General features: G+C 42.6%; 1 protein-coding gene across 1 annotated transcript in view; it reads right to left on the reverse strand.

Annotated features, from left to right (window-relative positions):
* The window catches only part of tenm4 (teneurin transmembrane protein 4), a 240,022-nt gene that overhangs the window by 124,231 nt on the left and 87,933 nt on the right, over positions 1-27,858 (reverse strand). The window contains exons 10-11 of the mRNA XM_078544823.1: positions 4,606-4,752; positions 3,076-3,292 (exon numbers count right to left, since the gene is read on the reverse strand). Coding sequence (XP_078400949.1) covers positions 3,076-3,292; positions 4,606-4,752 — 364 coding nt within the window. The remainder of the gene's footprint in view (positions 1-3,075; positions 3,293-4,605; positions 4,753-27,858) is intronic.

Consider the following 27,858-nt stretch of genomic DNA (forward strand, 5'->3'; position numbering starts at 1 on the left):
TATACGTTTAATTGGCATTTGTGAACAAAGACATTTTAAACCCTATAAATGGATGTTTACCCAATTATATAGGTACCTTTTTTTAGTGTTCCATAATCTGATGGGCAGAATTTTGCCGTCGGCGAGTAGGCGGCAGGGCCCACTTGCCAACGCGTAGAATGACGTCATCCCGCCCCATTTAAATTTTCAGGAAGGTGGGGGCACAGCAAAATCAGCTGCGGGCCCGTTGACCTGTCAATGGCCAATTGAGGCCACTGACAGGATCATTTAAACAATTAAATGAACTGCCCCTCCAACCTTAAGGTTAGTGGGCAGGCCAGGAGCCCCGGCGGCAAATAGAAAAAACATGAAACCTCATCCACCGGCGGGATGAGGTTTCATGCAGGGTTTTAAAAAGTTTAATTAAGTTATAGTGTAAATTATGAACATGTCCCATCTCATGTGACATTGTCACATGAGGGGGACATGTTAGGGAATTTATTTTTCTATTTTTAATCTTTTTCAAAGTGTAAGCGATCTCCCTGAGGCCGCACTTAGCCTCAGGGAGATGTGTGCTCTTTCATGCGCATGCGCGAAAGAGCGCACTCTCGTTTTTGGGGAATCCCCCCCCCCCACCAGCACAGGAAGCGCATAGCATCTCCCGCTTGGCCCGCCCACGTAAAATGACGGCGCGGCCCGCTTCTCTGGCGGGGATCGGCTTCCCGCCCGCCGGAGATTGGGTCGGGCCCATTTTTAGGAAGCCTCATCCACGGGCAGGATGAGGTTTCCTAAAGCAAATAAGAATCACACAAAAATTTTACACTTGAATTAAAAACATGTCCCTGCTCATGTACACATGAGTCACATGAGGGGACATGTTTCATAGCATTTATAAGATCCATAAATGTGTTATCCGAAATCAGTTCATCTCGCCTCGGGGAGATTATGTAGCATGCAGTCGCACGCAGTCGTGAAGGTCACGCTGGCCCGCCACACATTCCTTCCCCCCACCCTGCACAGGTAGTGCTCAGTGCTGCCGCTCGTGTTTCACGCTGGGTGGGCCTTAATTGACCCGCCAGTGTGAAATTGCCTTCTGGGCCCGATCGTGGGCGGCGGACAGCTTCCCAACCGCCCCCACCGAGCCCGCACGCCAAGGGCAAAATTCTGCCCATAGTTAAGTACATAAATAGTGTAAAATCTATTATTTGTTTCTCCTCTTCTGTTTATCTGTATTTAGTATTTACTAGTATTTTTAAAACTTAGGCCACACTCTCATGGAATGATTATTATTCCATCTAATCAAGTCAAGGAAATCATGAGGACATGCAGTACATCCTGAAATAGAGCAATGGAAGTTCCTTAATTGACCCCTGAGCTTACTACATTTACCTAGATGATAGGAAAGTAAAAGCATGCACTATGCTGTAGGAGTGAGTGCTTGTTTCTAGCAGTGGTCTATAATGCTGAACCAAAGGAAATCTTGTGTAAAATTCCCAGAATGTAACAAGACATAAAGCAACTTGGTAAGCTGTGAAAAGCAACACAGCAATTCATAGAATGCTTAATATGGTGACCCTTGCTACTTCTTGTTGCTGCCTCTTCACATAATACCTACATATTCTACTACTACAAAGGGTTACATGGAAAGGGCAGGGGAATGGGGTGCTTTGTAGAGAGCAGGTACGGATGATGGGCCAAATGGCCTCCTTCCATATTGTAACAATTCTATGATTTTATTGTGAAAGGTTTGTTACCAGAATAAACTCAACTACAAAGTATGTTATAGAATTTACTTTTACATTTAACAAAAAATATAAAATAATAAATATTCTTTCTTACACGAAGTCCGGAACTACCTGTATCTGCATATTATCAGTCTTTGCTATGAGCAGATTGTGTACACGTACTTGCAATATGGACAATGTCTATTTTGAATCGCATCCCTGATCATTGTTCCAGCCAGTATTACAAATGAAGAATTTTCTCAGAGTACGAGTTCATTACAACAAAAGAGCTAGCTGAATTTCAAAATATGAAGCACAACATACTGTAATGTAGTATAAACAGTACACATTTCATAATACAAAGGCACAATATATTTGAGTTTTGATGTAATGTGGTTTTATGACTATAAACATAAAGTTCCTTCTGTAATAGTAATTAAACAATTATACAGTAAATATTAAAAATAAAAAATGCTTCAGTAAGGAAAGTTCTGGACTACAAGAAGCAAACAATAATGATCATCTTTACTAGCCATTTGCCCCTGCCTGACAATTAATTAAATATAGGGTGGAATTTTATGGCCCTGTTGTGGCGCGAGTGGGACCGTAAAATGCCGCGAGCCATTCAGGGAAAATCCCGCTGATGGGACAGGCCTTAAAATTCCACCCATAATGCTGGCCCATCTATACTACCCCAATAACTCTTATTTATAGTTTTACAGAAGTGAATCTAAAGAAAAATCTGGAACTGTATTAATCAGTGTGTTAATTTCAGTCTTCATGACAGGTAAAGATGATGCAGAGTTCCCTGTGTCTCTCTTTGCAATGGGATTTTTGTTTTGAAACTGTCTTGACATTGCACACAGCGTCAAGATCAAGGTAATATCTGGCTTAAAGCCAGGGGCTATTTTTGATCACAGCATGCAGGTATAATTCATTCCCACTTTCAATGCAACATATTGGGTGGAATTTTACGGCAGTGGGATGTTACATTTCCGCCGAAGTCAATGGAGTTTAGAATGGCTCGCCGCATTTTGCGGCCTCATCCCTGCCGCGACAGGGCTGTAAAATCCCGGCCATTATGTTTTTATTTTTCTTTTTCCATTAAAAATTCCCATGTATACATTTATTATGGGAATTGACTAATGTAAACTTGATAATGTCGTAATTGCACCATCCTACCAGCAGTGATGTGCAGCAACTCCGCTGAGAAAAGTCTATGAACAGTTACATAGGTTTCCAATATAAATGTGAAGACAGGCTTTTGTCATGGGAAAAGTTGACAGAAAGCATGTGCAAACATAAGATTTTAATATATTTCAGAATTATGCTGCAAATGTATTTTTAAAATGCTTATTCTGAAAGACCTTACCCACTGTTGAAAGGGTTTTCATCAGGGATCACATGTGTGCCATCCTTGCCGATGAGGAATTTGACTCTGTCGTAGAAGGATCGCAGGTTCTGTTGTGAAGTTGGCATCTCTGTCTGTTGAATAACATCAAGAGGATCCGGTGATCCGAGGCACAGTGGATTATCGTGGCATGAAGGCTGAAGGCAACAGTCAGGGTCCATGCAATCTATTAAGCCATCTGGTACAGAAAGAACCAAGATAACTTTAGCAAATTAATTAAAATTAGAAAAAAAAGACTTGTGATTGGAAGGCAACGAAACTCATTTTTCTAATTTACACACTAACAGGGGGTCTGTTTCCACAATGAAACGTGACACACCAAATACCTGTATTATGGTCCACTCTTTTATTGAGAGAAGTTTTTATTTTGCACATGTTAAGAAAGGCTCCACTATCAGATAGCAGATGTAAGAATAATAAACTTTCAGAATGCAGCATTTGGATTTATTGGCAAAAAGGGAAGTATTAAAAAGTGATAGAGCTGGGGTGATAGAAACTTAACTTCATGTTGAATATTTCACCTTACCATCCATTATCTTTGCCACACCAAGTTCAGACAGGTCAGGCAATGTACATTCACGCTGATGGGAATACAAACTCAAAATAGGAGAGAAGAATTGTTCTGGGAGTTTCCTGCTATTGCAAAATACAAATGGAGGAACTGGAATAGGAAAGAGGGAGGACCAGGCAGTGTAAGGAACATGCCAGGAACTAAAGTCCACAATTTTTAAGTTACAGGAAAGGAGAAAGAAGTCAACAAAATTTATGAAGGGAGGGTGTGCAGGGGAGTGGCATCAGCATTGTCCAGAACAGGGACTGAAGAGCAATTCCAGCCCATCACTGAGGCTATATATCACTGATCACTGGGATGTACGAACAGCTGATACCAACTCGTGCTCCCGCTTTTTAAAATTGTGTTGTACTATCCTCATCACATTTCTTTTATGCTCTATGTAGGAAACACAGAATGTTTTAACATTCAATGGGTTTTCTGTCCTTCTTTATACAGCATATCAAGCTCTGACTGAGAGACATGGTTGACCAGCTATCAAAAATCCTATAGTGAAGATTTGTCCGCAGACAACAGCTCTGTTACATGTAGGTATTCTCAGTCATAGAGGTTACTAAATGCATCTCGGGTGAAAATTCATTAAACTGCTACTGACAGGCATAATAAAATGTTATTTATCTAACTCCATAAAATAAAGAAACTCCAATACCATGCTACACTCTGCAATGTCAACAAAAAAGCCAATCGGGAACTTATGCAGATTTTCTGAAGAGTGAAGGGAGTTCACATATTGGTCAACTGGGGTCTAGTTAAAGTTTGCAGTTGCATTCACATACATATTCAGGAAGACAAATTATTGTAATCATGACAATTTAAACATGAACAACTGTTTATCTATTCTTACAAATCTGAAGCCTTTTATGGTCTCTGTGCTTCTACTAATACCACTGAAGGTTTAAAATGCACAAACAGCTTCTTACCTCCATCATTATCTTTCCCATCTCCACAAGCAGTTTCCATGGAGGTGTCACATCCAGCACCCCTCCAGCCCAGCTGACACATACAATGCCAACCATTCTGATCCAGCGTGCATCGCCCATTTCCATTACATAAACCTGGGCAACCCTCTGTCAACAGAAACAAGTTTCACCATTGAGACTTAGTTTTTCAGTAGTCACAGTTCAATATGGGATGTATTGGAGTAGACCTTGAGTTTGTGAAATTGTGTAAAATAGGTAATAGCAAATTAGCAGCCTGTTTTGCATCTCTCCTGGATTCCATTGAAGTCAATGAAAATAAAAATTGGGAGAGATGTAAAAAAAGTCAAGATCTACCGCATTGTGTACTTCATTCACTTTTCTACGTAAATCAAAATCTGAATATTCATTTGCTCTCCATATAACTTCAGAAATAAAGCTGCCTTTACACACCACTGCAAAACAATGTAACAGTGTTGGAGTTTTAACAATCCGCATCAAGGAGCAGTGAGTGGACTGGATTTTCTACACAATGGATGAAGGGGAGGTTCTGCAAGTAAAAAATGTATCTCCTCACAGTGAGCCTCAATGTTCTCACCTAAAGTACTAAATATAAATTCATAAATGTTCAGCCAGTAGATTTTTCTCACTGTGACTAATAATTTTTCAGAGATTGACAAACTGCTGTGAATGTACACATTCCCTAAATGGTAACAGCTCCTAGGTTTCTCTGGCATCCACACACGTCAATATTTTTCCTTGAATGTATACTTCTATCGCTTCTTTTCCCTTTGAAAGTGCATTAATTCACACACATATTCACATTAAATTGCAACTGCCACCTGTCTATCCATTCCAATAACCCATCACATTTTTCTGAAATTTTGTATAGTATTTCTCATTGTTTGGTAAATTTCCATTTTGTATTCATAAGTTTTGAGATTGGCTTCTTTTCAATCCTCTACTTCCTTTGCCCCACCATTGCTTGCCATGCGTTCCACTGTCTAGGCTCTAAGCTATGGAATTTCCTCTTTAAACTTCTCTGTTTCCACCTTCTTAAAACCTATCACTTTGTCCAAGGTTTTATTCACCTCATATCTTTTTCTTTGGTTTGGGGTCAGTTTTTGTGTAACAAAGTGAGTTTGGAGACAGGGGGGGCATTTAATTGGGTGGGTGGGTGCTGTCTAGGGACCCTGCTGCCTTTGCCCAGATTAAGAGTAGGGTGTGAAGGCTCGTGGGCCGCCTTCTTTCCCCCTCCATCAATTGACATCCTTAAGTGGACAATTAATTCCCACTAAAGGGCCTTATTCCGCCACTGCTCATATTGAACCAATGGTAAGTGGGGCAGTAGCCATGCAGGGAACCTGTAAAGCATAAACTGACGTGTTTGCTTGCAGGGTCCCTGGAGGGGTCCCTCATTGTCAGACATTCACAGTATCTGGTTGATGGGGCCAAGGTGAGAGAATCTTCCTGACCCTCTCTCTCGCGTGACCCGCACCCCCATCCCACCTGCACTCACCTTTAGCCTGGGTCCCTCACTGATCTTAGGTCTCTGGTGTGTCCATTACTGGCAACGACCACCGCTTCCCAGCAATGGACCCACCAGAGGCCCAAGATCAGTGAGGGACCCAGGCTGCAGGTTTCAGCAATGAGGAACTGCCAGCCTCTGACTAGCCAGTAGCTCTTGGTGGGTGGGGGAGTAGGACTGATCAGCATTAATATGGCTGGTCTTCCCCAAAGGAGGCAATGCAAGGCTCTTGCTGACTCTCCAAAAGGTGGGTATAACTCCATTTTAAATTCCACTTGTATTTTCTTTAAAGTGGCTTGAGAAGTGCTACAGAAATGTACGTCATTGTTAATTTGTTCCCTGTGCTCAAGTCGGAGAAAAAATGCAGCCAGTTAACCCCTTCAGTTAACACCTTTGGATCCTACTTTGATCCAGGCAACACCCATTATCCCTAACTCTTTCAGGTCCCTCTGGGACACCCTGGTCTACTCCTCCATCATCCCCAACACCTCATCCCCCTCCCACGGCACCTTCCCATGCAATCGCAGAAGGTACAACACCTGCCCCTTTACCTCCTCCCTCCCCACCATACAAGGGCCTAAACACTCCATTCTGGTGAAGCAGTGCTTCACTTGCACCTCCTTCAGTTTGGTCTACTGCATTTGCTGCTCCCAATGCGGTCTCCTCTACATTGGAGAGACCAAACGCAGACTCGGTGACCGCTTTGTGGAACACCTTTGATCTGTTCGCAAACATGACTCAGACCTTCCTGTTACTTGCCATTTCAACACACCACCCTGCTCTCATGCCCACATGTCTGTCCTTGGCCTGCTGTAATGTTCCAGTGAAACCCAATGCAAACTGGAGGAACAGCACCTCATCTTCCCATTAGTCATTTTACAGCCTTCCGGACTAAACATTTAGTTCAACAACTTCAGACCATGAACTCTCTCCTCCATCCTCACCCCTTTTCAATATTCATTTCTATATTTTTATTTTTTATCCATTTATTTTTATTTATTTTCATTTTTATTCATTGTTTTGTCCCCACCTTTTATCCTATTTTCAATCTTTTTTCCCACCACTGTCCCCTCTCCCCACCCCACCTCACAAGGGCCATTTGTCACTTGTTCATGTTGTTCTTTCCAGAGTTCTTATCCTTGTCCTGCTATTATCACATTCTGCTTTCTTACCTTAATGCCACCATCAGCACTTCCTTTAGCCAGTACCACTACCTTTAACACCTCTTTGACCTTTTGTTCATGACATCTTTGTTAATCTCTCCTTTGCCCCCACATATCGCTGGCCTTTTATCCAGCTTCACCTGCTCCAACCCCGTTAAACAGTATACATTTCATCACATTTTTACTTCTCTTTAGATGTGAAGAAGTCATATGGACGCGAAACGTTAACTCTGTTTTTCTCTCCACAGATGCTGTTAAACCTACTGAGTTTTTCCAGCATTTTCTGTTTTTGTTTCAGATTTCCAGCATCTGCAGTATTTTGATTTTAACCCTAACTCTTTGATTCTTATCCTTTAATAAAATTTTTAATCTATGCTGCTAGTCTATCCATGCTGCTCTTCCTGCCCTCAAATAGTTGTCTCAGCTATGATCAAAGACCTCGGTTCCTTCCTTTCCTTTCTACATGTTGTCTTGTGACAATACTCACTGCCACTGAAACTGCTTTCCATGCCTTTGTCACTTTAGACTCAATTTGTCCAATGCTTTCCTTGCCAGCCTCTCAAATTCCACATTTACAAATTGCAACTCCTTCAAAATTTCATAATCTGCATCTTGGCCCACAATAGGTTTTGCTCTCCAACTTTCTTTTGTTTCCCATTCTGCAATACATTGATTTCAAAACGTTATCCTCATCTACAAGTCCTTCCATGGCTATGCCCCTCTCTATCTCTTCAACCTTCTTCAGCCCCACATTCTAGCACATGCCCACTTCTCTCTTCCCTTACATCCCTGGTCACTCTACACCAGCTTTGATAAAAAATCCTTCACCAGTTTTTTTTAGCCACAATCTGAAATACTTTTGCTAAATCCCTCCATTTTGAAATCTTTCTAACAGCTTTCAAAAGCATCCTCAAAGCCATTATTCACTATCCAAGTTATTTTTGTCATTGTGAAGCACAATGGCATGTTTTATGTTAGCAGTGTTATGTAAGAGCAAGCTGTTATTATATATTGTCCTCAAAGTCCCAGAATTCCAAATGGGAGTTAGTTGTGCCAGATTTGTGGTAACGTGGTAATGCAACAGATATCCCCCATAGCTGTCTGTAATGACCCAGTCATATAAAAGTTGAGTACCATTATCAAAGTCAGAGCCACAGGCAAAGTGGGCAGATGACTGTGGCAGTAGATCCTCATGTATAAATGGCAGAGCCCCTTACTTTCTGCCATATTCTCACTGAGATCTTCACAAGACCTGTGTTCCTGCTTTATCCTGTTGAGGAGGAGGGGATGAAGAATAAATGTTCTTCTGGGTTGCATCTTCTTTAAGTGCAGCCTCATTTTACTTTCCTCCATCCTCTTCCCCTCTTTCACAATAAAGGGCATACATAGGTTGCACAAATCCACTGTTATGAAGTATTTGGGTCTACAAACCTTAGCAGCATGTCAGAGAAGATATGCTTTCTCAACTGATGTTTCATCAGGAAATCAGTTCTCTAAGGACTGTGCCCTTGGTGTGCCAAGTTGTTGTATAAGCAGAGATGCAATCATCACACGCAGTAGGTTGAAAGAGCACAAAAACAGTGACAAACGTGTGCCCAACTTGTAGGCCAACATGATATTAGTGAGCCACTATGCATCATGTAGATAGACCGTATTACAATTTTCTTCAGACTGTTTGACAGGGAATGCTTTGTGCAAGAAATCTTGGGCCATCTACCCAATGCATGATGATGTGAGGTTCCTTGTAAGATTTCAGAAAGTATGTCATTTACTTATGCATCTGTTTCCAGTACTGATTGTGATTACCAATTGCTTTTGGGAATGGTGCACCTCTGCCTTCTAAAATGGAGGGCATTGCAGCCAGCTCATGTAGCAGCACATTCACTTTGCTGGCCATTAAGCAGGGTCTCATGCACCATGTGATTCCATCACATGCCCCCAGATTTCACTTGTGATTCTACATCGGGTTTACTCTCACCTCATTTTTTGCCTAGGACCCCTTGCTTCCTCCCTCCAAGTCTTGGCAAAGGCTGGGAAATATGTCAAACTAATCTTGAAGTGTGTACATCGTCCTAAATCCTGCAACAGGTCAGATTTTTCACACTCCGCAGTTAAAGTTAAAGTTAGCTCTCTGCAACAAGCCAACCTGTACAAGCAGTTATGATTAATTAGTTAAAACAAAACTAACCCAACAAAATGTGGGCAGTAGCTCACTGGATTGTTGGTTAGATTTGTGCCAGGAGGAAGCAGAACCTATATTTAAATTGGACCACAAAATCAACCTAGTGCTTTTTCCAGAACATTTCAGCATTTCAGGACTTGTTTTTTGCATGAACAACATACAAGTTGTATTCTTATTGTGGAATTAGAATGCTGGAGCTAAAAGTAGGTTATCAGAACTCACATCTGAGAACTTTATTTTTTAATGTATTGCAAACACTGTACATTTTAGATCAAAATATGAGCAGCTGCATCTCTGAGGAAACAAGCTATTAATTAGAGATTTGTGAAAACTTGTATTCTTATTTGAATATGAAAATAAATTACTGTTTTCCAGAAAACACTGTATGCTAAATGTATTATTGTAGATAGCAAGAATTTTAAGAGTTTTAAATTATGCCTGGGGCAGTGAGGTTATAATGGATTACTGTTTTGTTGCTATTGATACAAACAAGCTAATTGCTCCGCCTGTTGTAGAATATTTAAAGTTTGAGTGTTGGGATACTGTGGGAGAAGGGAAGGACAGCAAAATGCCTTCAAAAATAAGATTCATCCAAACCTACTTTAAGTTCAGATAAGGTAATGTAGAGGTCACCATGTGACAAGAATATGACTAAATTACCACAAGAGAAAGACTATTTAACAGGAGGGAGACAGAGAGCAGGAAACTATTGGCCAGTTAACCTAAAATCTGTCATTGGCAAAACGCTGGAATCCATTATTAAGGAATTAGTAGCAGGACATTTAGAAAATGATAAAACAATCAGAGTCAACATTGCATTATGAAAGAAAATTAGTGTCTGACATTTATTACAGTTCTTTGAGAGTGTAACAAACAGGGTCGATAAAGGGAAACTTGTAGATGCAGTGTATTTTTATTTCCAAAAGGTATTTGATAAGACATCATATAAAAAGATTATTGCACAAGATAAGAGCTCACGATTTTGCGGATAATATATTAGCATGGATAGAGGATTGTCTAACTATCAGGAAACAGAGAATTAAGCTAAATGGGTCATTTTCAGGTTGGTAAACTGTAACTAGTGTTGGGGCCTCGTATTTATAATCTACATTAATGACTTGGATGAAGGGACAGAGTGAGTTTGCTGATGATACAGGGACAAATGGGAAAACAAGTTGTGAGGAGAACACAAAAAGCCTGCAAAAGGATAATAGGTTAATTGAGTGGGCAAACATTTTGCAGATAGAGCATAATATGGGAAAATGTGAGGCTATTCCCTGCTAGGAAGAATAGAAAAACATAACATTTAAATGGAGACGGACTACAGAATTCTATGGTACAGAGGGATCTGGGTGTCAGCATGCAGATACAGCAAGTAATTAAGAAGGCAAATGGAATGTTAGCCTTTATTGTAAGGGAGGTGGGGTAAAAAGGTAGGGAAGTCTTGCTACAACTGTACAGGGCTTTGTGGAGACCAAATCTGGAGAACTGCAAACAGTTTTGGTCTCTTTATTTAAGGAGGAATATACTTGAATTGGAGGCAGTTAAAAAAACATTTACTATGTTGATTTCTGGGTTGAAGAGGTCATCTTATGAGGAAAGATTGAGCAGGTTTGGCCTATACTCATTGCAGCTTGGAAGAATGAGAGGTGATCTTATTGAAACATATAAGATTCGGAGGAGGCTTGAAAAGGTAGATGCTTAGAGCATGTTTCCCCTCTAGAACTAGGACGCACATTTTCAGAATAAGAGGTCTCCTCTTTAAGATGGAGATGAGGATGAATCTCTTCTCTCAGGGGGTTGGTAATCTTTGGAATTCTCATACCCCAATGAGCAGTGGAGGTGGAGTTAAAACAGATTTTTGATCTACAAGGGAGTCAAGAGTTGTGGGGGGCAGGCAGGAAAGTGGAGTTGAGGCTACGATCATATCATATCATACAATGATCTTATTAAATGTTGGGCAGGCTTGAGGGGCTGAATGGCCTACTCCTGCTCCTATTTCTTATGTTCTTATTTTCTTATGGTGCTTTACAAACATCAGGAGCATTTTCCAAGCTGGGTTCTAAGAAATATAGACATTCTCTAGATTAAACTCAGCTTTATCTGCACTTATGTCCAACAGATTGATGTGATGCACCTAGTGTGTGGTAAAGAGAGTCAGCATGTTTTTTGCTTGTGTGTGCTAATTTACTATTTTTTTTTAGCCTGCACTACTGGCTAGTAGCAATCTGAAAAAGAGAACCAAATGAGTAAGTCTCTCCCTGACAGTACACAGCCTCTCCATCGGCAAGTCCTCAGCTGTCCTTCCTTGTGGCGACAAATGGAAACTGGGTTCCTCACAATCCTAGGCTAAAACTCCAGAGGAACTCGTAGGAGGTTTGACCCCCAGACAAGCAGTGTGCAGGCCCAGTGGCATGTGGACATGCTCTGACACTCATGAACCAAGTTCCCAGCTATGAGAGAATAGCTCCACTACCTTTTGGATACCTTGGGAGAGTTGATGGCTAAGGGAATAAGCCCTGACCAAAAAAATCTGGAGTGGAGCCCAAAGGCGGGCTGATGTCTAAATATGTCATCTTTGCGGCAACTTCTGCAATGAAGTAGGTGCCAAAAGTAGTGCTTTGCGTTCCTTTGGACTCAACCGGGGAGGTTGAGAAGGGGTCCCTGACATTTGGAAAGCCCAGGGTCTCAGCCCTGGAGAGAACACTCCAATTTTGCGGACAGCAGTTACAAGTGATAAGTCTAATTCATTTGGTGTAGAGAACAGGTGCTACAGGCTGTCTCAGACAGAGGGAGGGACCATCCTTTCCCACTGGTCAACCACAACCCACTTCAAGTTGCGCAGCCCCAACAAGTAAAGTGCTGACCAGCCATGGTCAATCTGCTTCAACAGTACTTACAGCTGGGAGTCTTTGTTCAACAAGTGGACTGAATTCACTGGACCAGGTAAAAAAACAAAATAAACTAGAAGAAAGAAGATGCCAACTCTTCAATTGGCAAGATGAAACACCAGGACCTTGTGCACATGTTTGACAGATGACTTGCAGTTAGTCAATAATGCACGCAAGACAGCTGTGATCAACATGGAACTTGATGGGCTGAACATTGACATAGCTTCCCTACAAGAGACCAGACTTGCTGAGAACGGATCACTGAAAGAAAGATATAACATGTTCATCTGGCATGGAAGAGTTCACAGGAAATGAGTGAACAAGGTGCAGACTTTGCTGTAAGAAACTCGTTATTTTCAATGATTGGCCCCTCACAACTGATTCAGAACATGTTTTCTCCATCCGGCTCTCAATTCAAACAGGACCAGTTAACCTATCTATGCTCCAACACTGTTCTCCACTACTGAGGTGAAAGATCAGTTCTATCAGGAGCTTGGCACAGTTATCAGCAAAATCCCTCAGTCAGAATTTCCTTACCTACTGAGGGATCTCAATGCAAGAGTGGGCACGGGCCAGGAGGCATGGCCCTCCTGCCTCGGACATCATGGCCTGGGAAAGATAAACGAGAATGGACAGAAACTACTTGAGCTTTGCTGCGACCATGAGCTTTGTGTAACTAACACCTGTTACAAGGTGTCCTGGAGGCATTTCAGATCAGGGCATTGGCATCAGCTGGACATGATCATCACCAGACATGCCTCTTTGAACAGCATTGTCAACGTGTGCAGCTCGCATGGCACTGGCTCTGATACAGATCACTTCCTGGTGTGCTCCAGGGTTAGGATGCAACTTTGAAGTTTTTTCATTCAAAGCAGAAATGTTGTCCTCATATCAACATCAGCCATCCTACCTACCCAGATAAAAAAAAATTCCTTGACTTGATTAAACAGGATCTCTCTACCATTCCCACACAGAGCGTAGAGTGAACTGGAACATATTTTGAGACACCATCTACAATACTGCATGGATAGTACATAGCAGCTTGGTTGGAAGCTAACATCACTGTGATGGAACCTGTCATTGAAGCCAAGCAGTCCACTTTCATTAATTACAAGAGAGGTTCAAGTGAGAAGGCACTGAACGCACTAAGTGCCATTCGAAGTAAAGTCCAACAGGCTGCTAGGCGGTGCACCAATGGCTACTGGTTACAACTTTACCATAATATCCAGATGTCCTTTGACACAGGAACTGTCAGGGGCTTGTATGAAGGGATCAAAAAGGCAACAGATCCATCAGCAAAGAAACTGTTCTATTGAAAACAAAGGCAGAGTGGTCATGACCAACTTCAATAAACAGATGCAGAACATAAGAACAAAAGAAATAGGAACAGGAATAGAGCATTCGGTCCCTTGAGCCTGCTCCGCTATTCAATAAGATCATGGCTGATCTTCTTGTGTTTCGATTTCCATGTTCCCATCTAACCCTGGTAACCTTTGATTCTCTTGCCTAACAAGAATCTATCTACCTCTGCCAGAAATGGGTAGAAAACTAGCTTGAGTTGTACTCTAGGGAGAAAACTGTCACTGAGGAAGCTGTAGACACTACAGAAAGCCTGTTTGTCATGGCAGAAACTGAATATGGAGCCCATTGTGCAGGAATTTAGCAAAGCTATTGACTCACTTGCCATTGGCAAAGCCCCAGGTGCTATACCATCTAAACTCAGCAAGGACGGAAACCAGCACACCCACAGCATCTGCATGGGCTTCCCTGTCTCTGCTGGAGGGAGGGAGCAGTGCCCCAGGATATGCGTGACGCAAAGACTGTGACCCTGTACAAGAAAAATGGCAACCAAAGTGACTGAAACAACTATCAAGCCATCTCCCTGCTGAGCATTGTGGGAAGTATTTTCCTGTGCTGCCCTTTTCAGACTGCAGATCCTGGCTGAACACATCCACCCCAAATCCCACTGTGGCTTCAGAACTGGAATAACTGCAATTGATATGATCTTTTCAGTCTGGCAGCTGCAAGAGAAATGTCATGAACAAAGGAGACCAGTATATATTGCCTTCATCGATCTCAGCAAGGCATTCGACAACGTGAGAAGATGCGATCTATTTAAGCTGCCGGAGAAAATTGGTTGCGGGCTGAAGCTGTTCAATGTGATCTTTTCCTTCCATGACAGTATGATGGGTAAGGTCGGCTATGTTGGGGCAACATCGAAACCCTTTGAGATCACAGTGCGGTCAAACAGGGTTGCGTCCTGGCACTGACACTCTTTGGCATATTTTTCTCTTTGCTGCTGTCATATGCCTTCAGGTCAGCTACAGAGGGCATCGACCTACTTACCAGAACTGATTTAAAGTGGTCCAGCCTTGCTCACCTGAGATCCAAGACAAAGGTGCACCAAATCCTCAGAAGGGAGTTTCTCTATGCTGACAATGCCGTACTGAAATTCCATACAGATGAACACATTCAGTGGCAAATGGACAGACTTTCTCATGCCTCTAAAGAGTTTGGTTTGGCCATCAGCATCAGTAAGACAAATGTCATTGCCAGTGTTGATAGATGGCAGTTTGGCAACATCCTAGAAAATGTGACACTGGGATTGTTGATAACTTCACATATCTAGTTTTACAATCACCAGCAATCTGTCATTTGTTGCTGAAATCAACACACATATACTATAAAAGCTGCAACTGTTATGTCCAAGCTGAGTAAGAGTGTGCGCATTAACAGTCTTAAGAAAATTAAGCTGAAAGTGATGATAGACAGCATTTCAGGGAGTGTGAAGTCAAGCTTGCAAAGTTCAGTCTCACTTTAGAAAGGGTTAAAGGTTCTATCCGATGAGGTTTAAATCATTAAGAGTGGAATAATGAGCTGTGCATAGCTTACAGACCAGTGAAAGAGTCTTGAGAGCAGTGGACAAACATCAATGTATCACTACAAACAAGGGGAGCTTCTTAATTACAGGGGAATCAACTAGATGTCAATCACTGTAAAAAAAAAAATTTTTTTTACAGAATAAAATTGATCAAGACGGTTCTGCAGGGACCTGCCTAATTACTCACTTCGTCCAGCGTGTAACCGACAAGGAAGCCTTGGTTTGATTCCTTGAGCAGAATTTTTGAAGGAGGGGGCAGATGTGGGAATGGAGGCAGGTGGGTCTGGAAAACTACCCTACTGAGAGGTCTGACTGTTACCGAAATGGTTCTAAATGTGCTGCTACTTTTGAGATAAGAGTTGGGAAGCACCAAGGCACCTAAAATGGTCGGTCTGCAATTTGGCATACAAACAAGTGAATTGCCAGTTCATTAAAGGGGAGTTTGCAATTTTTGAGAGGAGGCACAGGAAACAGGGAGGGTCTCCAGCCTGGATACAAGGAGGAGGTGGCAACACAGCAGAGAACCAACGTGGATGCAAGTGTTAGTCAGAACAATGTACAAGAGGTGGAAGACTTGGGGATCATCTCCTTCATTGCTACACAGTGGCCATTGCATTCCTGAGTGCTTCCTGAGAGTTTGATTAGTGAATGCGGGGGCACTTTGAGGGAGGATGTGAGACTTCAGGGGTAGCGCAGGCATAGCAAAGGGGTCTAGCAGGCAGTGATAGCGCAGCTGAAGGCAAAGCAGAATCAGTGCAAGAGTATAAGCCACCCTAGGTAAACCTTCAGCTTTGTGCTCTCCCCTACAATTAAAATAAAACTGGGGAGGCGGTTGTGTAATGGTACTGTCACTGGACTAGTATTCTAGAGACCCAGGGTAATGCTCTGTGATTCCAGACCCACAGCAAAATGGTTGATTCTGAAATGCCCTCTGAACAACAGCAATTAAGGATGGGCAATAAATGCTGGCCTAGCCAGCGGTGTCCACATACCATGAATGAATAAAAAAAAAGTATGAAAAATATTCTGCATTTATAATTACAGATTTATCTTAGATGAAAAAGGAGAACATTATGATACCTACTCGTTGTTCAACACTTTACACAGGACATGTACTAGAAAAAATGTACATTATTACATTATAATATGTAATATGGTTCACATGTTGTAATACTATGGGCAGGATTTTCAGCTCGGCGTGTAGACACGCATCCGACACGCCTCAGCATGAAATAGTGCGCGATGACGTTGGGCGAGCATCACGACGTCATCATGCACTCGTGCGATATTTCGGTCGGCGTGTGTATGCAAGAGTGGGCAGCCTGCCCGCCAACAATTAAGAGGCCTTTTCAGGCCCTTAAACTGGTAATTATGTTGAATTTTTCACTGCCTGTCCAACCTTATGGTTGGACAGGATGGAGAATAGGCCAGGCAGTCTTTGCGTTTTTGCAAAACCTCATCCACGAGCGGGATGAGGTGTGAATAACAAAGCATTAAAAAAAATTTCAAACTCATTTTCAACACGTCCCTGTTCGTGGGACAGAGTCACATGTGGGGACATGTTTCTCTTATTTTTCAAATCTTTATATTTTATTTTTAAATCCTTCAGCTCCCTGAAGCGGCTCTGTGCCCTCAGGGAACTTTCACTGAGCGCGCCCCCCCCCACATGCTCAAACTTCAGCGCTCATGCACCTCCCACCCCTACCCCAGCAGCACTGAGGCGCTCAGTGCATGTTTCACACTGGCTGGTTGTTAGTGTGAAATCGCGGTGGGGGCCCAATTGTGGACCGTTTCGCGGCTGCTCCCGTTCCCGCCCCTGCCCGAAAAGGGGAAAATCCCCCCCATGGCCTGGATTTTCACCTCTGTCATTGCAAAAATGGCGTGAGAGGCCCAAATCCACCCCCGAACATGGCACCTACCATTTTCATGGGGGTGGAAGTAGGCCCAGGTTGGCATTCCTGCAAACACATTTTGCTGAGGCAGCTGCCCATAAAAGTCAGAAGCTACCTCCCTTCATGTGTTATGTTGGTGTGCTAGGTCTTTGAAGTATGATGTGTGCAGATTAGACCTGGTAGGAGCAGGTCTGAACTTTGTGGATTCGTTTGGATAGACAGGGTACCCTTTTGGAGGGTTAGGTACCCCTTTGGATATGGTCCCAGTACAACTTTGGGGGAGGTCAGGTGCCCTTTGGGATTACTAAAGGCATAAATGTGAGGAAAAAGTGCATACGTGCATTGCAACTGTGAAGCCCATTTGATCTATCAAAAAGAACTGTCAGAAGTGTCAAGATGAACTGTCAAATGGAGCTGTCAAGCTATTTAAAACTCCTGCCATTTAACTCTTTGAAAAAAAAACTGGCTGGCATGTTAAAAAAAAATTGCTTGCTATTTCACTCAATTTGTTGACATAAACCTTAGGGCTACCATTACTGAATTTGTGCAACATGACTGATTTCATAACTGTTCATTATCACAGTAGGGTGCCTGCCATTTCATAGTTTGATTGACAACTCTTAATGATTATGGACTCTTTGAACTGGGGCTATGGATTTCAATGCATTTTTTAGAAGGAATTACGCAATTGAATGAAATGTTTGTTACTATAATTGATAATGTAGTTGAAGGAATGCAAACATAATAAATGGGTTTTTACAAATGAAAGTTTTAATTTTTAAATAAAGTTTACATTAGACACGTGGAACATTATTTTATTTAATCTCAGCATGGTCCTGAGATCTATCCATGGTAGTTACTGGGTGAGTTGGCATGGTAGGTACAAGGGAAAAGGGTGGTGGATGGGGAAGCATTGGTTGGCATGGAGGGTATGAAGAGCTTTGGGGGGTGGGTGGGGGCCATGAGGTGGCATGGGTTGGCATGGTGATTGTGTGGGTGTGAGGGGTGAGTGTTGGAGGGCTGTTTTATGTTTTCCTTTTCTTTTAAAACTTAGATTACAGTGTCGGTACACTGAGGCAGGCCTTCTGCCCAGCCCTTCTCCGCATGTGGCAGCCTCCACACTTGTTCTGGGGTCACCTGGCTCGACTCCTAGGGAACCCGCTAACCCAGGCTAAAAATCCAACCTGCTGGGCCATTGGGTTTACGGAGCAGGGAAATGTCCTGACTTTGCGCTCCCGACATGGGAGTGAAAATCCAGGCTTATGTGTTCCTGCAACAGTTACTAGATGATTTTATGCACAATTTGCACAATCAAAAATCATTATGATAGAGTGGGCTAGATTAAATTACATTCTTTGATATTATTTACTGCTTTGCAGTTTTAGAATAGTGATGTAGATGTACAAATTTGTAAACTGTTGCATAAACAGAATAAGGAATATAATATGGAATTTTGGAAGGCTGCAATGTAAATGGAAATCTATATGTATGTCTGAATACATATATACGTGTATCTGTAGATAGAGACCTTTCATTTCTAATGCTGAAGCCTGTTTGTTTACTTATGAAGTTTCCTGAATGGTTCATTCAGTTTTTTGCCACCCCCCCACCCCAAATTTTGCCGCTCTAGGTAACCGCCTAGTTGCCTAGTGGTTGCACTGGCACTGAAGCAAGGACATTCCTGCAAATGGGGGTTAGCCACTCTGAATCAGTGATAAGCAGTGATGAGGAGCAGCATCTGCAGATGTAGATCCCTGACCATGAGGGATGCAGAGGAGAAGAATAAGGGACTGGGAGACAACAAAAGCAACACTATCACTATTGCGTGTACCAACAAAGGATATGCTTCTTAAAAATGTCACAGCATATCCAGACAATTGGTTTCTGACTTGTGTGTCCTTGTCGAGAATCACCACAGGTTTCGTAGGTCTTGCGGACATGCCTTGCTGATAGCCATAAAAGTCACAGTAGCTCTGAACTGCTTCACATGTGGGTCCTTCCAAGGATTTGCTGCTGGCCTAGGTGCATTTCTCAAGTGGCTCTTCATCATTGCATAAGGCAGTTTACAGTTGTGCCATTTGAGAGGGCTATGAATTATATGAAGGTAGTTCCAAATGGATAGGGCAATGCAAGCACAGATGACAGTAAGATTTTCCTCAATCACTGGATTCCCTTAGGTACATGGGGTTATCAACTGCAGCCACGTGGCTATCAAGGAAATGATTGGACAGGGAAGGAGATTCCTGTACAGGAAGGGATTTCCCTCCCTAAAAGTGCAGTAAGCCTATGAGCATTAACATTTCATGCAGGTGTGTGCAAGGTATCCAGGCAGCAGCCATAATTCCTCCATCCTCAGGCAAGCACAGGTGCCACAGCTCTTCATTAGACTCGCAAAACTCTGTGGGCGGCTGTTAGTGGGCAGGGATAGTCCCTGAAGAGATAGCTACTGACTCTGATGCGAGACGCTGCAACAGAGGCACAAAGGATCACCACAGTCGAGGTCATCGAACGTTTGAAGATGTATTTCTGGTGCGTTGAATGGTCAGGAGGTGCTCTCCAGTCCACCGCTGTGTGGATACCCTGCATTATGGTTGTATGCTGTGCTCTCCATTACATGACGCTGATGAAGAGGTGGAGTAGAACATCACATTTCCCTGGAGGAGGAGGAGGAGGAGGAAGAGGCAGTGAAGGGTGATGCTTAAGGAGGAGGAGGAAGAGGCAGTGGAGGATGATGCTTATGCTTTTGCAAGGCCTTCTAGAAGGCCAGGTCAGAGGTCAAAGCATTGCACAGGATGCCAGGGAATCCCGGGCAGCTCTAATCCAGGCATGTTTCTCTTGAGGGTGCCTCATCTTGGAAAACACTTGGCTCTGGCACACACATTCATCTAAACTAGATAGCACATCCACCATGCACACAATGCAGAGGTTTTCCATTGCTCCCCACAATGAAGAAAGCATAAATCACCACTTGCCACTCATTTAACAGAGTTCAAATCTTTGCCTTGTTCCCCCAGCTCTTCCTCCTTTTTTCTGATTTAATCAAAGACTGGAAATATGGTCTCAGTTCAAACACGTCCACTGCATTAATTTCTTATACCTTTATTCAAACATAAAACATGTCATCCAACTGAACATTACCAATGTGGTGGCCTTCGCTCACGACCACTCCTACAGGGTGCTCCCTTTGTTGGAAATGTTGGAACAGCCTGCTCACTTGTGTCTGTTTGAGGCTGAGATGTCCATAGTAGTTGTCCTCGTCTTGGGAATTGCCACTTGGTGCACCTCCACAGGCTGCTCCACCGGTGACAATGTAGGGGCAGCCCGCAGGTCCTTGCTGTATATATGGTACCACAGTCAGGGCAGCCATGGTGTCAGATGCTGAAGGGTGACCCCCCTCAACATCATCTCTGACATCCTCAACCCTTTGATGGATCCCTTGAACATCTGAGGGAACCAGAAATTTAGGCACAACAGGCATCCACTCCATGCAGCTTTGTGCCATTAGTGCCACTGAGCAGTCAATGCTACAACTGTCTCATACATTCTGTGCATGGCAGTGTGCTGCTCCTGAATGTACTCAGAATGCTGCCACATATGGATTTCCAAGAGGTTGGCCACTCTCTCAATGCACCTGATGAATGGGCTTCTCAATTCTGTGCCCACGACTTCACATCAGCTCAGAGAACTATGACATGTGGGCACACATTTTATGCTGCTGGTCCAGGAAAATACCCACCATGTTTGTGCCACTTGAGGCTGTGCATCTCTGCCCAGCTGAGCATGGCTGTGTCCGTCCTCCATCCTCCAATGGGGACTGCCCACAGCAGCCTTTGCCTCCCTTGCCTCTTCCTGATCATCCATGGTGTTGCTCACACTGTGCCACCCATTCTAAGACTGCACGAAGGCCCACCCAGGAGTGTGTGTATCTGTGCTAGTGGACGGTGGGTTGCACATTTTTATTTAATTCTTTCCAGCGATGTGGGTGTCACTGGCTAGGCCAGCTTTTATTGTCCATCCCTAATTGCCCTCGAGAAAGTGGCGATGAGCCGCCTTCTTGAACCGCTGCAGTTCATGTGGTGTAGGTACCGCCATAGGGCTGTTAGGAAGGCAGTTCCAGGATTTTGTCCAGGCAACAGTGAAAGAACAGCGGTAGAGTTACAAGTCATGATGGTGAGTGGCTTGAAGGGGAACTTGCAGATGGTGGTGTTCTCATGCATCTGCTGCTCTTGTCTTTCCAGGTGGTAGAGGTCATGGGTTTTGAAGATGCTGTCGAGAAGCCCTGGTTATTTGCTGCAGTGCGTTTTGTAGATGGTGCACACTGCTGCCACTGTGCGTTGATTGTGGAGGGAGTGACTGTTAAAGAGGTGCATGGGGTGCCAATCAAGTGGGCTGCTTTTGTCCTGGATGGTGTTAAGCTTCTTGAGTGTTTTTGGAGCTGTAGTCATCAAGGCAAGTGCAGAGTATTTCATCACACTCCTGATTTGTGCCTTGTAGGGTGGATAGGCTTTGGGGAGTCAGGAAGTGAGTTACTCACCACAGAATTCCCAGGCTTTGACCTCCTCTTGTAGCTACAGTATTTATATGGCTAGTCCAGTTCAGTTTCTGGTCAATGGTTACCCCAAGATATTGATAGTGGGGGATTCAGTCATGGCAATGCCATTGAATGTCAAGGGGAGATAGTTGTATTCTCTCTTGTTGGAGATGGTCATTGTCTGGCACTTGTGTGGCACAAATGTTACTTGCCACTTAACAGCCCCTCTGAATCCCCTTGAAGCACCCTTGCATCCTCCTCACAACTCATACTTCCACCTAGCCTGAATATTGTCCAGGTCTTGCTGCATATGTACTCGGGCTGCTTCAGTATCTGAGAAGTTGCAAATGGCATTGAGCACTGTGCAATCATCAACGAACATCCCCACTTCTGACCTCATGATGGAAGGAAAATCATTGATGAAGCAGCTGAAGATGGTTGGGCCTAGGACACTACCCTGAGGAACTCCTGCAGTGATGTCCTAAAACTGAGATGACTGACTTCCAACAACCATAACCATCTTCCTTTGTGCTAGGTGTGGCTCCGACAATGGGACAAAGTCAGGGGCTGAGGCTTCTCCATCATTACATGTTGGTTTCCCTTACTTGCCTGCCTCACAGTCACATCCTCCTGTCCCTGACCACTGACCAAATCTAAGGTTCTGTCTAACCCAAGGGGGGTGACTGCCTTCTGGAACAAAGTGTCCAAGTAATTCTTCCCCTCCCTGATGCCCTGCAATGTCCATAACTTGGACTGCAGCTCAGAAACCCGGAGTCAAAGTTGCCCAAGCTGCAGAGAATTTCTGCAGATATGGCTGTCTGGGACTATAATGCATTCCACGGATTCCCACATGCTGCAATCATGGCACAACATCAGCACTGCCATTTCTGTCCAACCTTATTTATTTAATTAGTCAATTAGTTAATAATTTACACAGATAACGTAAATGACAGTTGCGCCCAACTAGCTTGGAGACAAGGAAAGAAGCTCACCAACCTCTGGAAACTCACTATATCCAAAAAAGTGCACCTCTTTCCCCCTCTGCTCCAAAAAAAATCTGAGGGCTTGTGCCAAAATTGGGAGAGCTGTCCCACAGGGTAATCAAGCAATAGCCTAAAATAGTCAAACTCATGGAATCATATCTTACAGACAATGCCCCAGACAGCACTATCACAATCCCTGTGTGTGTCTTGTCCCACCAACAGGACAGACCCAGCAGAAGTGGCAGCACAGTGGTATACAGTCAGGAGGGATTTGCCCCAGGAGCCCTCAATATTGACTCTGGACCCCGTGAAGTCTCATGGCATCAGGCCAAACATGGGCAAGGAAACCTCCTGCTGATTACCACTTACTGCCCCCTCAGCTAATGAATCAGTGCTCCTCCATGTTGAACACCATTTGGAAGAAGCACTGAAGATGGGGGACTTCAATGTCCATCACCAAGAGTGGCTCGGTAGCACCACTGCTGGCTGAGTCCTAATGGACATAGCAACTAGTCTGGGTCAGCGGCAGGTGGTGAAGGAACCAGCAAGAGGGAAAAACCTACTTGACCATGTCCTCTCCAATCTGTCTCTTGCAGTGAGGAGTGGCGGGGGGGAATCCAATGGCCGTGGTCCATGTAGCTACCAACAACATAGGTAAGACTAGGAAAGAGAGTATGAGAAGCTAGGCACTAAATTAAACAGTAGAACTTCAATGCTAAGAATCTTTGGATTATTACCTCAGCCATGTGCAAATTGACATAGGGTAAATAAATTAGAGAGGTGAACGCGTGGATCATAGACTGGTGTGGAAGAAATGGGTTTCGATTCATGGGACACTGGCACCAGTACTGGGGAAAGCAGGAGCTAAACTGTCAGGATGATCTACACTTGAACTGTGCTGGGGCCAGTGTTCTAGCGAGCTGCATAACTAGGGAAGTAGAGAGGGTTTTAAAGTAACTTGAAGGGGGAAGGGATCATGCAGGAAAGATTGAATAATTGAAGGGAAATGACAAGGCAATATATCGAGGTAGCAATAAAGGTAATGATAATCAGAATATGGCAGGAAGGGACAGTGCTTGCAAACTTAAGAGTGCACTAGCAGATAGGGTGAGAGTTTACAAAAACAGCAAAATAAAAACTGAATTAAGAGCTCTGTATCTGAATGTCCACAGCATTTGCAATAAAACAGATGAATTGGTAGCTCACATAGAAAATCATATATATGACCTGATAGTCATTACAGAGATGTAGCTACAAGGAAACCAAGCTGGGACCTGAATATCCAAGGGTATGTGACATCAGGAAGGACAAGAAGCTGGGAAAAGGTAGCTCTGTTACTTAAAGAGGGCATTAGTACTCTCTCTGCAGGTACTGCCAGATCTGCTGAGCATTTTCAGTATTTTTTGTTTTTATTTCAGATTTCCAGCATCTGCAGTATATTGATTTTTATGAAAGTTGATGTTTAGATTCCATACCAATGAATTTGGAGGAGAGAGAGGAATGTGTTGAGATGGGGATCAAATCACGGGTGTGAAATTACTTGCTACAGAGACTGAAGAAAGAAAAATGAAGGAGGATACCTTGAGAAGAAACTTAGGCTTGTGGGTGGGAGCTTGGAGGACAGTTAATAACATGGATTTTAAAGGAGAGGCATAGAGGGGTGTAATGGGATGAAAGACCTGCTGGAAGAAAAGATGCTAGAAGAATAAGGCTGGAGGCCATTATGTGCCATGATAAAGGCAATACCGAGACTGATTCGTATGTTAACCAATTTTCATCTGGGTGCCTTTTTAAAAAAACCTCCTAAGGGTAGACATTGTTTTCAAAAACTCAGCATTAAATTTGTCCAAATTGTTTCAGCTGAAAAATAGCCAAATTAAATCCAGAAAACTACATTCCCTTATATGAAAATAGATCAGGTTTTTCTCTTTGTTGGCTTTGGGAAACACTCAGATCCTAGGTGTGGCAAAGAGGAACTGAGGCAAAGACACCATATATTGGGTCTCACCCGTAAACTGCCCCAGGTTACGTAGAATTCTCAAAGTGGCCAAAACCAAGTCAGTATTGAACAAGGTCAAGTAATGCATTTTGAGTATTTTGAATGTTAATGTGCAGGTATGAACATTAGCTAAGTGTACTTGTAAATATATGAAGGTGTACCGTATTCTGCAGACTTTGTGTGAATATGCTTAAGGCGGTAGAGGCATTCTGGGCCTTTCCGTATTACTTCCACAGTGTAGCAAAATGGAGAGATCATTAAGATCCAAAGAGATAAATGCTCAGTAAATTATCCTCCTTACCCAGAATGATACCAGGCAGCCCAGGAGCACAGCTCAGGCAATGTACTGGGTTGATCTAATGATTGTGTCTACAATAGCTGACTGTGTGTGTCTATGTCAATGACTGAAAATCTACACTAGGACCAAATAATGATCAAAATCATAAAAATGCACGAATGTACAAGCATGGACATAAGCTGAGTAACTAGCCCTTCTGATAGCTTTTGGTACGTGTGTACCAGCTTTAAATGATTTGTGTACTTTGACTCCCAAATCACTTAGTTTTTTTATTTTCCTATTCTCTCAATATTTAAAAAGTAATCCAATTTATCTTTCTTTGGCCCAAAATGAATGATCCACACCTCAATACACTAAACTCCATTTACCATAGTTTTGCCCACTAACTTAATCTGTATATGACTCTTGCAAATTCCTGTTCCCATCTACACTACTTACCATGCATTCTAATTCCAGAAAATTTCCAAACTTGGATATGCAACCCTCTATTCCTTTATCCAAGTCATTAATAAATATGGTTTGAAAAAAAAAAAGAGGCCTCAGTACAGATTTGGGGAACTCCATTTGCAATATTCTGCCAATCTGAAATACAATATCTGAATCAGTAAATATCTTTGTAATATAATGGAAGACACAGAAGTACATTTCCTGACAAACAGGTATTGATATTGTTCAATTATATTCACTTAAGGGTCACAACTCATAGCAGACTGGATCTGTCACTTCCCTGATTGCTTTGTAGGAATCCCCATTGTTTACACTATATTTTAAGTAATGCTAATTACCTGCCAGGACTTTTGCAGAATGAAGCCTGTGTGTGACATATGGCTGTATTGCATAACTAATCTTTTTTGTTATCTGCATTTCATTCTTACTTGGTTAATACAATTACAAATATATAAAAATAGATAGACAGGAAAAGACTCACTGGCCAATCCGGCTTGCCCATTAGAGTTGTGATGCATTACGCATCACAATACATATAATCTCCACCCCTACCTGTAATTCCCTGGGAAGGTGAAAAAACAGATAGCAACCTCATGTCAATTAGGAGAAAAGAATTCTGGAAAATTCCTCTGACTTCCTTAGACATTTTTTCCGTTGTGCTTGTTTTCATTCCTGTACATATGCATTGCTGCACCATACATGTAAAGCCAAGATTTGGGAATTTTGACTCCCCCCAAATTCCTTAATTCACCAAAGGGTCTTGCCAATATAATGCACTTTCTGCTGCATTGCTCAACATCTGCAAAAAATTGGATTCATTGCCCTTTTCTCCTTCATGAAAAAATTGCCAACTTTACCTCAGGGCTAATCTGCTTTCATCACTATCCATCCCTGTGACAATGTTTATACAACTTTTGGAGGAACAATACTTTACCAAATTATTTTAATGGATAAAACTGCTTCCATGAGCATCTATATTTTATTTGTATTGACATATGGGAATTATTAAGTAGGTTTATTGGATGTTGCATAAACTACAAAAAAGCTTCACACATGAATGAATAAAACATTGTTCTTACAAACAATCACATCTGGTCAAGTATTCTTACAATCCTTCACTTTACGTTTGATGTTATTAACTACAAAGACAAGAAAATACCAACTTAAATTTGTGATAAAAGCAAAATACTGCGAATGCTGGAAATCTGAAATTAAAACAGAAAATGCTAGAAAAACTCAGCAGGTCTGGCAGCATCTGTGGAGAGAGAAAAACAGAGTTCATGTTTTAAGTCCAATATTGTGTTCCAATGAAGTGTCATATTGGACTTGAAACGTTCATTCTGTTTCTCTCTCAACAGATGCTACCAGTCCTGCGGAGTTTTTCTAGTACTTTCCTGTTTAAATTTGGAATTGTAATTTAGTTAGTGTTACTGCAGATGTTTGAGACCAGTGCTTTTTACTGTTTGTTCAATGCAAAGACAGAACCTAAATTCACTAATAGTAAAGCTATTAATTTAAATTGTTTCCACGTGCATCAGGACTATTTCATGTTATCTTTTCTTGATGATACTAGTATTTTGCACTATTGTACCCCTAAATAATTACTGGCTTGCTCTTGAGCAAGAAACCAGCTATCGACATTATGTAACTTGAGAAAGATTGGTTCATAGTAAGATGCACAACAATAAAACATGAAAGTGTTAAACAAGATAACTTTCAAAAATGGGTGAGGGGTTTGTGGATATGTAATTAACTTATGTTCATTAATTACATTACAGGTCACACATTAAATTTGTGGTATCTACTATTTTAAATGACTGTTGCATGCAGCCTGTGTTACTAGCGCTGTTCCTTGACTGCACACATCAGCAGGGATGTCCAATATGCCAGTTGGCTAGTGCTATTTAAAGGCAGCCTGCACTTCTTAAAGGGGAGGAACATTGTGGCTGCAAGAAGTGGTGGGAGTCCTTTGTGAATTGGATTGTGCTCTAGTTATATTGAAGAATGGCTGAGCTTGCACCAAGGTTTACTGTTAATGCACTGGAGGCCTTGATGCAGGATGTGGAGAGAAAGAGAGAAGTCCTGTATCCATCGGTGGCTGGGGGGGTGGGGAGGGGAGGGGAGGGGGGCAGCAATAAACCTCTGAGACAGACATATATGCTCAGGAGGCAGTGGGAAGAAGTTATGGGATGAGGAAAAGTAGGAAGACAGGAGTAAGATAAGGTATAAAGAGACCCTTCAGTGCTGCCATTACTAGAAGTGTTGCCCCAAGAACATGTCTGCAGTGCAGGAGAAAGTTTAAAGATCTGACATTGTTAGGGTCCCTGTAGAGAGCAATAACTTTAAAAAGAAAACTGATTTGAATTGCCAGTGACCAACTTAAAAGAATCACACAAGGTTTCAAGTTTTAAGACTTACTGTAACAAACTAAAATCAACATTGACTAAACATTACTTAGTAG

Source organism: Cetorhinus maximus, chromosome 7 (assembly GCF_964194155.1).
Source record: "Cetorhinus maximus chromosome 7, sCetMax3.hap1.1, whole genome shotgun sequence".
NCBI lineage: Eukaryota > Metazoa > Chordata > Chondrichthyes > Lamniformes > Cetorhinidae > Cetorhinus > Cetorhinus maximus.